Here is a 16,423-nt window from a genome sequence, read left to right as displayed (position 1 = left end):
ATTTCAACCACCAAACAACGTTGATTCAATGACACAGTTTCAACGGTTTGATTGGATGGTTGTTTGATGGTTGATCCACCATCATTTGTCGACTTCAACCAAAACTCAACCATTAATCAGACTTCCGCATTTCAACATTGTTTGATTTCAACCACCAAACAACGTTGATTCAATGACACAGTTTCAACGGTTTGATTGGATGGTTGTTTGATGGTTGATCCACCATCATTTGTCGACTTCAACCAAAACTCAACCATTAATCAGACTTCCGCATTTCAACATTGTTTGATTTCAACCACCAAACAACGTTGATTCAATGACACAGTTTCAACGGTTTGATTGGATGGTTGTTTGATGGTTGATCCACCATCATTTGTCGACTTCAACCAAAAATCAACGATTCTAACTATTTTTCAACGTTGATTTAACATCGTGTGCTGTCTGGGTGGTCATTCATGTTGACGTTGGAAGAGAGGAGAAAACTATAAATATATTGCTGCACTTTACTGTATGGCTAGCTCGCTGTCTCTTACTCTGCAGTTGTGGAGTCACAATATCTGGGATCATGAGCGCCCCCTGCCATGAGGCAAGAGAACTGCCTGCCTCCCCTCCAATCTGTTTTCTGCCGTTTCTGATCGCTCCTCCTCACACAAAACACGTCACACACACAGTTTGTGACAAAAACACTGTACATTATATACATGAGCTAAATTATGGAAAACCAGTTTATATATTGAATGTTTTTAGCCATTTTTTTAGCGACGTACAGACAGGAGGAGCATCAAATGGCAGCCAGTGCAGTTAGCCAGAGGCTGATCAGTCCAGGTGAGGCTCAGCTCGCTGCTGCCTCACCGCCTGAGCTTCCGAGCATTTGAATGGGAAAATGCAAAAATTCAGCGAAAAAAAATAATCAAAATTGTTTTTAAGGCTGTTGTAAACCAATATTTTAGTAATCGAGTAATCTATTGATTATTCTTACAATTAATCGAGTAATCAGATAAAAAAAATTATAAAATAAAATATTGGTAAATCTAGCATAACACCAGTGTTACTATTGGATATCAACATCAGTCCAATTTTTCATATTTGAGCATCCCTAACAGTTACTTTTCTGTAGTTTAGAAAATTAACCTGTAACAATAACAGCTCACTTTCTAAGTTAACCTGAAGAAAATCTATACAAAAATCTGAACTTCTATTCAATTTAATAATAAAGAGGCAGGCTCACATACGCTTATAAAAATGTCAATACTCCAGCTTTTAGTTTATGTATTACAAAAGTATTGCGAGGGAACGCAAAAGAAAAAAAATTCCCCATGTCCCCTGGGGGCCTCCGTAATGTATTCATCTTCGAACGAAGAATGTAAGATGGGGTTTGAGGTAGGAAATAGGCCAGGAGACAGACGGTGGGTCCGGGGGAGACAGATGAACGTGATGTGGAGGGAGAAACGACCGGTAGACCGGGGTACGAACGTAAGACCCGGGGGGAGAGCAATACGGGATATTTACAGAAAAATTATTGTAAAGAATTGCGGGAAAGGGGGGTAAAAAACGGTAGTTTCCCTGCCAAAACGGGAGGCTTGACAGGTGTGCCTTGCAAGGGCGTAGGTTCGGTCTAAGTTTTGGTGGGGACCTTGCAAACACAATTGCAGATAAGAAGAAATCAATAATAAAAGAAAAAAGAAAAAATATTACATNAAAGCCAACCCCGGTGAAAAATAAATATACCAAGTATGTTCAATCTTAGCACACTTGAAGCCAGACTAATCATCAGTAAGTGTGTTACTTTGGAACAACTAGTTTTGTACATAGTGTATTTTAATAGTAATTGTAAAAAAAAAAATCAGAATTTAAAGTGTACTATAATGTGCTTTTTTTCTGTGTTTCTTCTCTGCCTGTTTATATTAGAAGTAGAAAAAAAATAGTCAACAATGTCAGAATCAGCTGATGTTGGCATTAACTATGAAGCTGTTTTAAGTGTGGACTTAAGGAGACGAACGACCTTAAAATCTTTCCATCCATGATCTGAACAGGCTGATCCCTGCAGGGTGGTGAGGGGGGCTGGTGGTGCCCATCTCCAGCAGCCATCAGATGAAAGGCAGGGTTCACCATGGACAGGTCACCAGTCCATCACAGGGCCCTGAAAGCCAACAACAAATAAAATGTATGAAAGAGAAATGTTAGATTAACAAGGGGAAAAATTCTGTCCAGTTGTCTTTAAATCAAATCATGTTTATTAAGCACTTGGTGTTGGTAACACAGCAATTTTCTGTTAAAAATGTAGCTAGCTGGTCAGTGAGATAACAATCCTTCCACCATGAAGACGATGTGGAGGTTCATCCTCAGAGCTGGTTGGTGATCTGGTGGAGCAGAGCTGCTTCTGAGACAGGAAGTCTTTAGGTTTCTAACACCTGATCTCTCTGCTTCCTCTTTCATTTGCTTAGACTGCAAACATATGTTGAAGATAAAAACATTGATGAACGAGTTATAACAACAGCCAGTGAAGAAAACTATATCAGGTTAAGTTTATGAAGAAAACTATATCAAGTCCCAACAAACAGCCTCCATGCAGTTATCACATGAAGCAGAATGATTGTTATAGCAATAATAAAATAATTATTTCTGAAACCAACATCAGTTTGTTGATATGTGTCCTGCCCTGTTTATAATTAAACGAAGATAATTAGCATTTTTAACCAAACCTACCACCAGCTAGCAACACGTTAGCAGCCTTCGACCCTTCGGTTCCTTTTGTGACCCACATTTCATTTACGAAGCTGAAGTTGGTTTCCAATTCCAGCTTCCGATAGCTAAAGGGTGATTCCACTTAATTTTTCACAACCTTCCGCATCATTAATCGTCTGTCATTTAAAAACTACCACACCTAGACACTTCAAACCTGGACTGAATTATTCTGCTCTAATAGCAGAATATTTAAAACCATGTTTGTGATTTGTGAAACATTTTCCTGATTTGTGAAAACTCAAAGTTAGATTTTCACCATTTTCTGGCACCTATTTCATTACTAGAACTGCTCTAATTAAAAAACTACAACTCCTAGACTCTTCAAACCTGGACTAAATTATTCTCCCCTTCAAGCTGGATATTTAAAACCATGTTTGTGATTTATGAAACATTTTCCTGATTTGTGAAAACTCATTAAAGTTCGATTTTCACCATTTGTTTTCATCTCGATCATCTGCTCTAATTAAAAAACTACAACAGCTAGACACTTCAAACCTGGACCAGATTATTTTCAATTAATAGCAGAATATTTAAAACCATGTTTGTGATTTGTGAAACCTTTTTCTGATTTGTGAAATTTCAATAAAGGCTGATTTCGGACATTTTTTGGATATCCAGCTCCAAAACTGCAACACCTATCATACCTGGACTATATTATTCTGCTCTAATAGCAGAATATTTTAATCCATGTTTGGAATTTGTGAAACCTTTATGTGATTTGTGAAACTTCACTAAAGATCAGATTACTATTTACATATGTTCCATGCAGTTTTTTAAAAATTCAATTCTAATTCAAAACCACTTTATTAATCCCAGTGCGAAATAAAATGTTGGTGTAACTCATTAATTTTTCAGAGTTTTTATAGATGGTGATGGCTGCTGGAAGGACAGATCTTTTGCAGGGGTCTGTTAAGTGAAGTTTCACAAATCAGGAAAAGGTTTCACAAATCACAAACAAGGTTTTAAATATTCAGCTTGAAGAAGAGAATAATCCAGTCCAAGTTTCAAGTGTCTTGGTCTAGTAGTTTTTAAACTAGAGTTGATTAAAGATGCGGAAAGTAGTGAAAAATTAAGTGGAATCGCCCTTTAGCTATTGGAAGCTGGAATTGGAAACCAACTTCAGCTTTGTCATTTCATTTCCATCCGGTTCTTGTCCAGTTGTGTTGTCTAACTCGCACTAGGACGTCACCAGCTTGAATTTTCCAAAACTACTAACTATTATCAAGGCTGTCTCTATTTTTAATTCAATATTATGCTTGTAAAAAGAGCGAATTTGAACAGCATCTGTTACCTTCAGCGGCTTCGTGGCTTTTCTTCTTTTTATGGTGCTTTAAAAAAAAAAAAAAAACTGAAAGTGTGCAACACCGCCACCATCTGGTCTGGAGTGTGAACTGGAGCTACTGCCGTTGACTTATAGATCTTATATCATATCTGAAAATCGATTGGGTAAAGACAGCTCCGTGTTTTAGTTAAAACACTGAAAACAACAGATCATATTGGGAGAGATGTAAAACTGAGGATACCTGCTACATTTACAGTTAAAAGGATCCACGACTAGTTGAACATGTTGGCCTAAATGTGTTGCAATTTTCCTATAACTATTCCTACAAAATTGCTGTTTGTATTATGCCAAAACTCATAATTACTTAAAAAATTTACATCTTTTCACCCATGGAGGCTGCCATTTTTTCACTGGGTTGATGACGTCATCAGGTCCTTTCTGTACTGGAGTCTACAGAGGAAACACAGCAAGGCTAACTTTGCCTGAGTTCTTGTTTATCATATTGTTCATTCATAAATGAAACATTCATTGTTTCACTATGAACCTGAAGGCTCCTACAGCCAACTCTTCCTCTGTTTGCTCCTCCTCTTCATCACCTCTTGTTATTTCTAGTTCTGATCAATTTCAATGCGCTCCGATTCAAATTAAAAAGGCTAATAAAGTTACTCATCACTGTTTTGGCTGGAGGACCCAGGCAGTTGGACCTTTACACGTCATTTACCCAGAATCCACTGCAGTGTTAAAAACATGGCGACATTCCTGTGACAATATTTTATTAAAATTTATAAAACCAAATAACCTACAGTATTATTACTGTACTGTTTTTACATCTGAGATAAATATTTCCCAAATAAGGTCTATTTTTATAACTAGTCGTGGATCCCTTTAAGGACAAGTATTGTTTTTGTTGTAGAACCTCTGAACCTGTCACTAAACTGTCAATGTTTGATGTATTGAGGCATGAGGGATGTCATTTAAAGCATACTGAAATTTCAGTATGTTAGTTTTCTTTTAAAGCAAGCTTTAAGTGAATTTAAAAAAAAATATTTTAAAATATACACAAAATATCTTTAAAAGCATATTGTTTTGTTACTTGAACAAATACATATTTTGTTCACTTAAAGTATATTTTTATTATATTTCTTCAAAGTGTATTGTGGTAGAATTATATTTAAGTGTGTTTAAATGTCTGCTTCAGTTGAAAATCCACTTACGAAAACTGTTTAAGTGTAGAAATGTACCCAGATAGCACAGAATGATTGAAACAACATTGAATCAATGTCAGCCAGAAACATTGAATCAACGTTGAACGCTGACATTGAAACAACATTGAAAGTGGTCGGTGACTTGTATGTTGAATCAACGTTAGGGTTTCAACCACAACTGACATTATATCAATGTTGATTCAGCCATCATCTGTATGTCAACTTACATGCATATTTGTGTGGATACTGCATTGAATAGGTTAGGAATCAACATTGATTCAACCTTCATCTGAATGTGGATCTACATGCAGATTTGGGTTGNCAGCTTTTGTGTTTATGTTAGCAACGGGATTTTACACCTTCGTTCGTCACACTCAGATGATTTCCGCCTCCCGTTTGTTGAGACATGAAATGTATTGTGCGGTTTGTCCGTAAAGCTACATTTACACGGTAAGCATCAGCTACTCAGCCGGCCGCTGTGTTCAGTCGGTCTGCTCACCTGTATAAATCCTCCTCAGCGTCTTCCCGCCGTTCGGTTTGAACCAGCAGGTCCCAGCGGAGAAAGGCTGCCGAACATCGCTCCAGTCAAGGATGTTTATTGGTTCCCGAAAACCTCGAAAACCTGGGCATTATCATGGATCAATAAAATCCTCCTAGGCCGAACTTGAAAATTGGACGTCAAGATGATAACACTTAGCTTTCGTAACAACTCGGAGGAAGTCGGAGCTCCGCGCAACGCAAATAATGTTCCGGTCAGAACACGGTGAGCTAAATAATAAAACATAAATTAACGAAGCTTCGAGGCAGATCAGTTTTCCACGAGGAATTTTAATTATGGAGGTACTCGAATCATTCGAGGAATCGTTACAGCCTTAATTGGTTTAGCCAAATGAAAAATGAATACTTCATAGTAGAAACCACAGGGTGAAAAGAGCAACATAAATTATCTTATTACATTTTTTTTCCCATGATGCCTCTCCTGACCGCAAGTCACTGGTGCACAGGTATGAGCGTATGTACGGCTTTACATCCCTTTTTTCCCCTAAATTTGTGTGTACGCCAAGTTTTAGTGTGAAAACTGTACACTCTATTATACATGAGGCCCTGGAGTTTTTATGATGATTTCTTCAGGGTGAGAAAAAAGGCTTTTATTGAAACATGGTGGGATGAATCTCTGGCGCCCCCTGTGGTGCAGGAGGTCATTAGACATAAAAACCTTTTCAATCTGAAGGCAGAAGCTTAAATTGCTGCTGTGAGATTGGAGAGCTGAGTCTGCCCTCTGCTGATTGGCTGTCCAGACATCTGCCCTTTGCTGATTGGCTGTCCAAGACATCTGCCCTCTGCTGATTGGCCGTCCAGACGTCAGACATGAGCAAAGCAATGGACGGCTCTACCATCTCTGAGGAGGACGATTTTCAGAGAGACGAGGCGGTTCCCTCCAGAAGCTCCTCCAAGATCTCAGGTATCTGGATTCTCCGTCGGCCCACCGGGTCTGTGTGCCCAGAACCAGAACTCTAAAGGTTCTGAAAGTTCTGATTCTGCTGCAGACGGTGGAGAAATCATTGAAGGGAAGCGGACCAAAAAGACAGTGGACCGGCTGGATTTCCAGGCTCCGAAGGCCAGGGAGAAGCTGAAAGTGGCAGATGGTAAGACCCGAACAGAACCAGCCCTGCACCTGTTCTGCGGGTTGACAGGTGGCCGGTTCTGATGTGTTAAGGCAGTGGAGACAAGCTGGGCGACATTCCTCGGACCAACTACGAGATCACCAGGAGGAAGGCGGAGGAGCTGAAGCTGCTGCACGCCATCCTGTTCGACCGACCCGGGAAGGTAAAGAGCCAGGAAGAGGGACTCTGACCCGTTGAGACCCGGTGAGATCTGATCCAGACGAGTTCAGCAGAACCAGAACTCCTCAGTGGTTCTACTGGGTCTGAAGAAACTCTTTGACCCGGTTCTACTCAGCTACTCTGGGTTGATAAAACAATACTGATCCCTGTTAGCGTCCCTGTTAGCGTCCCTGTTAGCATCCCTGTTAGCGTCCCAGCTAGCAGGCCAGAAGGTCTCCAGCTTGTGCCTGAGCAACAGAACTGGGTCAGCAGCTGATGGTTCCTGATTTGATTCTGCTGAACAGAAACATCTCCATGTCCTCCTTTCTCCACCAGCTGGACCGGGTCCAGGATCACAAAGCATTCCATATTAGTTTGCAAACTGCTCCGTTCTACCAGAACCCGGTCAGTAACGGTTTTGTGTCTTCTCAGTCGGCCTCGGTCAAGAAGAATCTGCGGCTGTTCAACGGCTTCCCGTTCGCCGCAGACAGCCAGGAGTTCACCAGGAAGAGAGACAAGATGCTCAGGTGGGTTCCTCAGCTGGTTCTGGATCCCTGGAGCAGTTCTGATGGAGGTTCTGATGGACCTGTCTCCCCCAGGAACTCTAACCTGACCAACACCAAGCTGAAGCTGGTCTGCTCCATTCTGGACCTGGAGAAGAAAGGAACCCACCAGGATCTGATCGATCGGATCCTCGTCTTCCTGATCGCCCCAAAGAACAGCGGAAAGGTGATCAGAAGCCCCGCCCCTCCTTCGTGAGCCCCCACCCCCTCCACGAAGAAGCCCCGCCCCTTCATACTGAGGCTCCACCCCCTGCTAACGGCTCCTGTCGTTCCCCCGCAGCGTGCACCAGTGAAGAAGAAGCGGAGGACCAAGAAGAAGCTGGCCAGCGGCGACTCGGTTGCCAAGAAGAAGAAGAGCAAACCCAGAGCCAGCGGCACCAAGAAGTCCAAACCCGGCAGCAAATCCAAAGCCATCGTCATGGACTCCAGTAGCGACGAAGATGATGACGAGAAGGTGGAAGCGTCGGTGGAGGCCGGAGGTTCGGATGGAGAGGAGAAACGGTCAGAACAGGAGGAGGAAGAGGAAGAGCAGACTGACCAATCGGAGTCTGATGAGGTGAGATCAGTTTGGTTCTGACCCAAACCTCCTGCAGAACCCTGAACAGGTTCTGGTTGTTTCAGTCCTCCAAGCCCAAGTCCAGCAGAGGGAAGAAGAAGAAGCAGCAGATACCAGCGAAGAAGAGACCTAGGAGCCAGAGCTCTGACGGAACCAGCGAGGCAGAGGAGAAGGTACCAGGCCCAGGTCTGAACCTGGAACCAGAACCAGAACCGGGTTCTAATGGAGAACTCTGCTTTCTGTTTCAGCCAAAGAAGAAGAAAGTAGCCGCCGCCAAAACCAAGAAGGCCGACAGCAGCAGCAGCAGCAAGAACACAAACGCAGGTGAGCCGCAGGTCCAGAACCTGAACCGGGTCCGACCCGGGCCTGGTTCTGACCCCTGCGTATATTGACCTCTGACCCCCGCGGTCCAGCCGAGGACAGCTCCGACGAAGATGAGCCGCTCATCAGGATGGTGAAGAAGGCTCCGACAGACGAGCAGCTGAGGAAGACGGTGGAGAGTCTGCTGAAGGAGGCCGACCTGGAGGAGATGACCATGAAGCAGATCTGCCTGAAGGTCGGAGCGCTGACCCCGCATGACCTCTGACCCTGTCCGGCCCCACCCCGCATGACCTCTGCTCTCTGCTGCAGGTGTTCGACACGTATCCAGAACACGACCTGAGCAGCAGGAAGGACTTCATCAAGCAGACGGTCAAGACCGTAAGTCTGACTTTCATCACCCTCATCATCCTCACCACAGCGGGTCCAGCCCGGTTCTGGTTCTCCCTGGGTCCAGAACAATAAATAGACAGGTGATCAGTATCGATAGATAATGTCTGATAGAATATTTAATAATTTCACTGAACCACATGGCATTCTGAGAGATGTAGGCAGAAGAAAGGCTTTGGCTGCTAAACTTCTCATAAGCTAGTTGGATAGCATCAACTCGCTCACTCTTTGGTTGCTTAGCAACAATGTGTAGCGTAACTTTCACGTTTCTGCATCGTCATCCACCTGACATGAAACCATTAAATCACGATACATTTTCAGCCGTATAGCCTAGCCCTCACCAGAACTGGACTGGGTCCAGAACCGGACTGGGTCCAGAACCGGACTGGGTCCAGAACCGGACTGAGTCCAGAACCGGACTGGGACCTGTTTGAGTCCTCCAGCAGGGGGCGCTGTGTCCTGATAGGAAGTGAGTCTCATGATGTCCTCTGTCTCCTCACAGCTCATCACATGAAGACGCCCAGGTGTCCATGGCAACAGGCTCCACCCTTGTTTTTATGTTATTATGGGATGTGGTCAGCAGGTTTTTACGTTGGTTCAGTTTGTAATGAAGTCGATCTGTTGCTGAGGCACAGCGCCCCCTGCAGGACGGCTCCTCCGCATCAACATGTTCAATAAATTTGTACATTTTTCAACAAAGCCGGTTTGGACTCTGATTCAAAATGCTCCCTGCAGGACCGGTTCTGGTTCTGGTTCTGGTTTAGGACAACAGCTGATCTGAATGCAGAACAGAACCACCACAGATCTAAATCCTCCTTCAATCAGAAGCAGCTCCTCCTCGCTGACCTGGTTCTACTGGTTCTGTTGGGAACCAGGTTCTCTGACTCGGGTCCAGTCTCTGGGATTGTGGAAAAACCAGAAAAGGTATTGGATGAAATCTGGGTTGCAGAAAGTCCAGCTTCCTGTGACCCGGTTAGACTCTAAGTGGCGGATCTGATGGACTGGATGACTCGGATATGAAGGTCCAAACAGGACCGGATCGATGCAATCCAACACAACAATTTATTTGATCTATTTTTAAATTTTCTTCATGTTTTTATTTTTTTCACAATTTATTCTAAACTTCCTGAAACAGGCGGAACCGCAGCAGGAACCTTTTGGACCTGCTGGATCAGAACCCGTCTGAAATGCATCCAATATTTAAAGGATAACTGCCAAGCAGGTTCTGATCTGGTTCTGTAGATGGTTCTACATGGAGACAGATGGGTTCTAAAAGCCTGAACAGAACCGGTCCGTCCCAGCCCTGTGCTGCCCCCTGTGGCTGCCTGTCCCCAGGTCATTTCTGTCGTGCGGCCACCAGGAGGCGGGAGAGAGCTCCACCTTCATGAAACTCCGGGTCATCAGAACCAACAGAGTCAGTTCTGATGGAGAGCAGGAAGACTAAGTGCTGCTGGAATGAGAAACCAGGTCAGGGAAATGTTGATTCCTGATCAGGCTCTGCAAAAAGGTCCCGGTCCGTTTTCCTCCTTCGGGTGCTGGGAATGTTTCTCCTCCATTCATCCGACTCCGGTTCTCCAGAAGTTCTGGATCTGACCGGAACCAGGAAGCAACCAAACCGCCTCCATCCTCTGCCCCCTCCGTCAGCGCTGCATCCTCATTGGCTGCTGCTCTCCCCCAGCAGCCAATAGGTGGTCATGGTTCCCTTCCCCTTGACGTCGACGGACCCCCGGCTTTCCAGCTGGAAGCAGTTGAACTCCATCAGGACGTCGCGGGTCGCCGACGACACGTGAATCTTCAGCGCTGCAGATACAAACACAGACGGCTGTAAACACCTGCTGTCGGTACCAGTTCCGGTCCACCCTGGAGGACCTTCTGTTGGGCCAGCAGGGGACGGTACCACTCCAGTCCAATCTCAGGTGTGTCGAAGACGTGGCTCACCTTCCCCGGTGGACTCCATCCGTGAAGACGTGTTCACAGTGTCCCCGAACAGGCAGTAGCGTGGCATCTTCAGACCCACCACTCCGGCACACACCGGACCTGCAGAGAGAGGCGGATCAGAGCCGGTCTGGGCCGTGAACAGAAGCGTCTTCCGGTTCCTGTGGGAAAGTCCAACGGTCCGTCCAGGATCAGATTCTCAGTCCGTCCCCAACGCCGGTCCAAATCCTCACCGCTGTGAATCCCGATCCTCAGCTCCAGCTGCCGCTCCGGCCGGTGGCGGATCCTGAAGGTTCGGACGGCGGCCAGCAGGGCGAGCGCCATGCGGGCGATCTCCCTGCCGTGCCGCTTCCCGTTTCTCACCGGCAGCCCAGAGACCACCATGTAGGCGTCACCGATGGTCTCCACCTGGGGGCGCCGCAGGACAACGGCACTGTTAGCGGGACAGGAAGTCTGCTGAAGTCTGCTGCTTTAGTTTTGTTTTTTAATGTGGCAGAAAATTATTTTAACATGATTAAAATTGACAGAATGACTTCCTTCCTCTTCAACCGGATCAAAAGGTGAATCGTTCAGATCCACCAATTCTGATCCCAGCTACCTTCATCCTGTTCTGACCCAAACGCCAACTGTTTTCACCTTATAAACATCAAAGTTGTCAATGATGGCATCAAAGCAGGTGTACAGGTCGTTGAGGAGAGTCACGACCTGCAGAAACACAGACCTCAGGGTTTAGATTCAGACTAAACATGGAAGAAACACAGGAGGCATAGTTCAGCTGCAGACAGGGGGAGCTGTTTACAGCTGCAAGGCTTCCCTCTGCTTCCTGTGTTTAAGCTAGGCTAACAGCTTCCTGTGTTTAAGCTAGGCTAATAGTTTTCTTTTTCTAACAATGTTTATGTTTGACTAGGCTAAATGTTTCCTCTGCTTCCATCATTTTTCCTTAGCTAATGTAAGCTACGCTAACAGTTCCCCAGAGTTTGCAGCCTTTGCTCTCAGATAGCAAAAGGTCCAGGGGCTGTGGACCTCCATGGGGGAGCTTTCTGCAGACAGGGCGGTGAAACCAACGATGTCACTGAAGTAGATTGTGACCGAGTCAAAGGCTTCAGCTTGAACTGTCTCTCCACGCTTCAACTGCTCTGCCACCGAGCTGCAGATGACAACAACCAGGTCACAGGATCAGTACTGACTATAGTACTACTACAGTGATGACTGTAGTAGTACTATAGTACTGACTGTGGCAGTATCTGGTAGAGAAGGGCCTCAGCCTTGCGTTTCTCCTCATGGTAGGCCTGGGTGCGTTCCTCCACCAGCTCCTCCAGGTTGTTGGCGTATTGCTCCATGCGGGACAGCAGGTTGTCCAGGATGTTGTTTCTGGACTCTCTGGAAGCAGAAACATGTCAGAGTTTACCAAACGTTTAGCTGTAACTCTGCTCTGTCCGACCACTTTAATAAACATTTGTTTAATTTAACAGGGAATTTCATGATAGTAGATGTTTATCAGACAACTTTTTTAATTTCCTTAGAGCCACCAGCAGAGGGCAGCAGTTTATTTCTACTGTTATTGACATAAACAGGGTTCCAGTGAGAATGTATCAGAAGGTTCTGATCCAGAGCAGCTCGGCTCTCTGGTGTCAGAGCTCATTGCTGGAAAACTAGGAGACTTCACCCCCTACAACCCGGCCCGTGTCTCGGCCCTTACGTGCCGTGCTTGCGCAGCAGCAGGCGGATGTGGTTGAAGTCGGGTCTCTCAGTCGGCTCCTCGGCCCAGCAGCGCTGCATCAGCTGGCCCAGCTCGGGTTTGGACTCGTTGGGACTCGGACTCTCTCTGTGGTCCTCCGGGTCGACGGTGGGCCGCAGGCAGGGCCACTCGCCCAAAATCACCCGGTCCACGATCTCTGCTGGGACACCGGGATGCTCAGGAGACGCCTGAATCCGGAAGGAAGTGGGACCCTGTGGACCCGCTGTGGTTTACCTTTGGGACTCAGCAGTGCCCCCTCCAGGTAGAAGGCTCCTCGGCGCAGCGCCACCTCCTGCAGGATGATCCCAAAGCTGTACACGTCCCCTTTCTGTGTCCCCTGAAGAGGCGGAGATTCCATCCGGAGCAGCTCTGGAGCCACCCACAACTTCTCTGCACAAAACCCAGAGAAAGGTCAGCTCGGTCTTTTATTTTGACAAAGTTTGCCCCGTGCCTCTTCTATAGCCATCGGTAGCGATGGAGAAGTCGGAGAACTCACGGGCGTAGTAGGCGTGAGTGTCACTGACGCAGTCCGGGTCAGATCGGAAACTGGTCAGACCGTAATCGGTGATCTTGAGGACAAAGCGCTTGTCCACGACGCAGTTAGACGATTTGAGTTTACCGTGAGAGACGATGACGCTGTTGTGAAGGAAGACCATTCCCTGAGGACGAAGATGGGTACTGAGCGTTTGTCCCACCTGGAGACCGGGTGGTGCGCAGGAAGAGGCTCACCTTCACAATGTCGTTGATGAGCGAATACTTGAACATCCAGTCCAGGGTGATGCTGTCATTCTCCAGGATGTCCTGAGGACATGTGGGGACAAGTGAGGACATGTGGGGACAGGAGGACGTCAAGGTGCGCGTACCTGCAGGCTGCCTCGGGGACAGTACTCGGTGACGATGCAGATGTTCGGCGGGTCAATGCACGCCCCGATGAACCTTGTCAGGTGTTCGTTCTGGACGTCCCTCATCTGAACAGAAACACGTCTGGGTCAGTTCGGTTCTGGAGGTCCAACAGAACCAGAACTGCCTGATGCTCCAATACAGAACGTCTTCAGATGATCTGGACAGACTCACATGTTTGAGTTCAAACAGAACTTTCCTGTTCAGCTCGATCCGCTTCCTGTTGGAATATTTGATGGCCACAATGTTCCCCTGTGAGAGAGAACAGACGGGAACACTGAGGGAACGCCGAAGGAGCGCTGAGGGAACGACGAGGATGATGAAGGCCACCTTCCTCTCACCTTGCCAGACTCACCTTGCAGTAGCTGGTCTTGGCGAACACCTGCAGGTTTCCGTCTCCGGTCATTAAGGATCCGTAGTTGGAACCTCTCTGCGGAGCAAAGAGCTTCTCGTTAGCAGGAAGTGGAATGACTGGGAACTTCCTGCTCTGCTGACCGGCGGTGGTTCCAGAGCTCACCAGTGACAGGGTGACCCGGCTGCCGCTCCGCAGAACCTTCTCCATGCTGCTCATGTGCAGATCATCCCATGAGATTCGCCACAGCTGAGCCACCAGCTCCCGCTCCAGCCTCAGCCTCCTGCAGAACCAGAACCAGGTCGGAACCACGGGTCAGATCCATGGGTCAGAATGACAGAGGGTTCTGGAGATAACCTTGATTGAAACCAGTTTGAATCAGCTAACCCAGGTAGAGCCGGGGTACTGCCAGGTCAGATCAGTTCAGTGAGAACCAAACCTGAACCAGACCGAAATGGAACTGGTCCAAATCAAGAACCAATTCTGACCCGACTGGACTCAAACTGGGTCATGTAAGATCCAAAACCTGGAAAACAGTTAAACCTGGACCAGAACCAAAGAGTCCAGCTGGTCCAGAACCGTACAGGTCCAAATAAATCCTGTGACCCATCATCAACCAGAACCTGGACAATGTCCATAAACCACCGATGAACTGGGGGTTTAAGGACCAGTTTGAAACCAGTTTAAGCAGTTCTAGTTTTGAACACGGAAACAATCCGATTCTGGTTCTGGTTCTGGTCAGTGAAGGTGACCTCTGACCTGTAGATGAAGATGGCGACAGCGGTCGTCATGGTGATGAGGAAGCAGACCAGGATGGACGCCATCTGGTGGACAGTGATGGTTCCTGCGGGGTGAAACACATTCCCGGTTCAGGTTCTGATGCAGACCGTCCCAAACGGACCAGAACCAGGTCCCGGGTCAGAACTCAGGTCTGGAGAACCTCTGGTTCTGACAGAACCAGACATTGGACCGGTGGGATCCGGGTCAGTGAGTTCTGTTCTGGTTGCTTTTGGACCTGGTTCGGCCCTGTTCAGACCCGGTTTTGGCCCATGTTTGGACCCAGGTTCGGTCCAGTCCACTGACTTGTGAGGCACTTTGGGTTGTCGTTCTTCAGGCCGCAGAAGGGAACGTCCAGAGGCCTGGTTCCGCCCAGCCAGAACCGGGCCGACCCGGGTACCTTGGTCAGATCCTGCTCAGAGCTGCTGTAGGTCAGAACCACCTGCAGGGGGACAGAACCTGGTCAGAGCTGGAAAGAGTGTGGTTCTGAAGGGTTCTGGTTCTGTACCCAGTAGGCGCTGCGGTTGGAGTCCCAGTCCCACAGAGCATAGTCCATCTCCCGGTCCCCGTTCACGTCCAACTGGACCGGACCTGCCACACCTGGGGACGGACAGAACCGCAGGTCAGGTTCTAGAACCGACAGGTCCAACTCAACCGGACCACAAGGGTTGCTTGGTTCTGCTCTGCATCCAGAACCAGAACCAAACATGGAGAAGCAGCAGTCAGCTTCTATGCACCACAGATCTAGAACAAACTTCCAGAAAACTGAAAAACAGCCAAAACCCTGAGATCCTTTAAATCCACAGTAGATTATTAATGCCTGGATCATCGATTAATCTGGTCTGGATCCAAACGGGTCATTACTGCTCTCTGCTCTGCCACAGACATGCTGAAATGTTCCGGGCCGATAAACTGGACCCGGCTGGAATAATCAGAATAATAACAATGTCTTTACAGAGCTGTTAATAGGTTCTGGTTCTGGTTCTGAAGGAAGAACCTCCAGATTGTTTCTGGTGAATTCTGCTGCAGCTCGGTTCAGAAAGGAGTCGTCACTAGTTGGAATTAATGTGGAATGAATTGTCAACAAATGCTGGCCAAGCTAAATAATGACATAGAAAACTTCAAGAATCCTGGAACTGTTTCCTCTCCTGTAAACTCCTTTGAACTGCTGTTTTGGAAAATACTGATGAGTGACTACTTCTGTTTACTGTGGTTGTTTCTGCTAGCATCAAGGATATTTGTATATGCCAATCTTCTGTGAAACGTTTATTGATTTGATATGCGCTGACCTGGTTGTATTGCTTTGTTTTATTTGTATTTTTTGTTTTGTGAGGGTGTGGAGAGGACTGGGAGGGGTTATGCATATATATGTTCTGAAATAATAAAAACTTTAATAACAAAAAAAGAAAAGAGTCGTCCCCTTTCTTTCTGATGGACCCAGGTTCTGATGGACTGCAGGTTGCCATGGCAACAAGAGGACCGGTTGGGTCATATGGCTCAGCAGGATTTATTAGCCTTTATTTTACCAGGAGATAAAACACATTGAGACTGAAAACATCCTGGATTGGTTCCGGCCGGTTCTGGACCAGGATCACTGTTCATGCTGAACTGGTCTCCCTCCTGCTGCAGAGGCCAAGCGGTCAGAATCATCGGGTTCTGGACAGAACCTTCCGGACCCATTTATTCTGTGCTTCCAGGCAGCCGGGATTTTTTCCTAACATTCAATTTATTCCGGGCCGAGTCAGAACCAGAATACCTGACTTTCCTACAAGGAGAAACTGTGGGTCAGTACACAAGGCCCAGAACCGTCAGGTGGATCTTGGCGTTCCTCAAGGAACA

General features: G+C 46.7%; 2 protein-coding genes and 1 long non-coding RNA gene across 9 annotated transcripts in view; 1 reads left to right on the top strand and 2 right to left on the bottom strand.

Moving 5' to 3' along the window:
- dek (DEK proto-oncogene) overlaps positions 1 to 16,423 on the top strand; it is a 34,906-nt gene that overhangs the window by 8,701 nt on the left and 9,782 nt on the right. For 2 of the 5 annotated variants that reach the window (XM_007543075.2, XM_007543076.2), the window contains exons 2-12: positions 6,531 to 6,694; positions 6,780 to 6,878; positions 6,950 to 7,059; positions 7,488 to 7,582; positions 7,655 to 7,784; positions 7,899 to 8,174; positions 8,240 to 8,347; positions 8,423 to 8,498; positions 8,588 to 8,730; positions 8,805 to 8,873; positions 9,385 to 9,581. In XM_007543075.2, the coding sequence (XP_007543137.1) occupies positions 6,601 to 6,694; positions 6,780 to 6,878; positions 6,950 to 7,059; positions 7,488 to 7,582; positions 7,655 to 7,784; positions 7,899 to 8,174; positions 8,240 to 8,347; positions 8,423 to 8,498; positions 8,588 to 8,730; positions 8,805 to 8,873; positions 9,385 to 9,396 (1,212 nt within the window). In that variant the 5' untranslated portion in view covers positions 6,531 to 6,600 and the 3' untranslated portion in view covers positions 9,397 to 9,581. Of the gene's footprint in view, positions 1 to 6,503; positions 6,695 to 6,779; positions 6,879 to 6,949; positions 7,060 to 7,487; positions 7,583 to 7,654; positions 7,785 to 7,898; positions 8,175 to 8,239; positions 8,348 to 8,422; positions 8,499 to 8,587; positions 8,731 to 8,804; positions 8,874 to 9,384; positions 9,582 to 16,423 lie in introns of those variants that run through there. The other 3 variants (XM_016666642.1, XM_007543078.2, XM_016666641.1) reach the window with 3 other exon arrangements.
- The window catches only part of LOC107834774 (uncharacterized), a 17,003-nt gene continuing 9,563 nt past the window's right edge, over positions 8,984 to 16,423 (bottom strand). The window contains exon 2 of the long non-coding RNA XR_001660601.1: positions 8,984 to 9,308. This is a non-coding gene — a long non-coding RNA (uncharacterized LOC107834774). The remainder of the gene's footprint in view (positions 9,309 to 16,423) is intronic.
- Positions 9,962 to 15,660, bottom strand: LOC103131434 (atrial natriuretic peptide receptor 1-like). 3 transcript variants are annotated; one of them, XR_001660600.1, is made up of 17 exons: positions 15,093 to 15,660; positions 14,891 to 15,026; positions 14,567 to 14,651; positions 13,811 to 14,090; positions 13,630 to 13,707; positions 13,419 to 13,523; positions 13,285 to 13,356; positions 13,052 to 13,214; positions 12,790 to 12,945; positions 12,517 to 12,712; positions 12,051 to 12,197; positions 11,841 to 11,964; positions 11,454 to 11,522; positions 11,051 to 11,225; positions 10,821 to 10,919; positions 10,166 to 10,682; positions 9,962 to 10,118 (listed from the first exon to the last, which is right to left on the bottom strand). XR_001660600.1 is itself a non-coding variant. In XM_007543079.2 (17 exons), the coding sequence occupies exons 1-17, from the start codon at positions 15,411 to 15,413 to the stop codon at positions 10,537 to 10,539; spliced, it is 2,265 nt and encodes a 754-aa protein (XP_007543141.1). In that variant the 5' UTR covers positions 15,414 to 15,660; the 3' UTR covers positions 9,962 to 10,536. The 3 variants fall into 3 exon arrangements, 2 of the variants coding, with proteins under 2 accessions (XP_007543141.1, XP_016522123.1); XM_007543079.2 differs by having other exon boundaries at positions 9,962 to 10,682; positions 13,811 to 13,885; positions 13,973 to 14,090; XM_016666637.1 differs by having other exon boundaries at positions 9,962 to 10,682.

This window comes from Poecilia formosa, unplaced genomic scaffold, assembly GCF_000485575.1.
Source record: "Poecilia formosa unplaced genomic scaffold, Poecilia_formosa-5.1.2 Scaffold761, whole genome shotgun sequence".
NCBI classification, from domain to species: domain Eukaryota; kingdom Metazoa; phylum Chordata; class Actinopteri; order Cyprinodontiformes; family Poeciliidae; genus Poecilia; species Poecilia formosa.
This window is presented reverse-complemented; position numbering and strand designations above follow the sequence as displayed.

What these genes read in the sequence shown, in the direction of transcription:
- LOC103131434 (XM_016666637.1), bottom strand. Translation starts at nt 15,413, where the DNA reads ATGATCCAGGCATTAATAATCTACTGTGGATTTAAAGGATCTCAGGGT. An exon ending in CTGCTGCGCAAGCACGGCAC is followed by an intron (nt 12,198 to 12,516) that starts GTAAGGGCCGAG and finishes TTCTGCTTCCAG; the next exon opens with AGAGTCCAGAAACAACATCC. An exon ending in CAGAAAGCTCCCCCATGGAG is followed by an intron (nt 11,523 to 11,840) that starts GTCCACAGCCCC and finishes GTGTTTCTGCAG; the next exon opens with GTCGTGACTCTCCTCAACGA.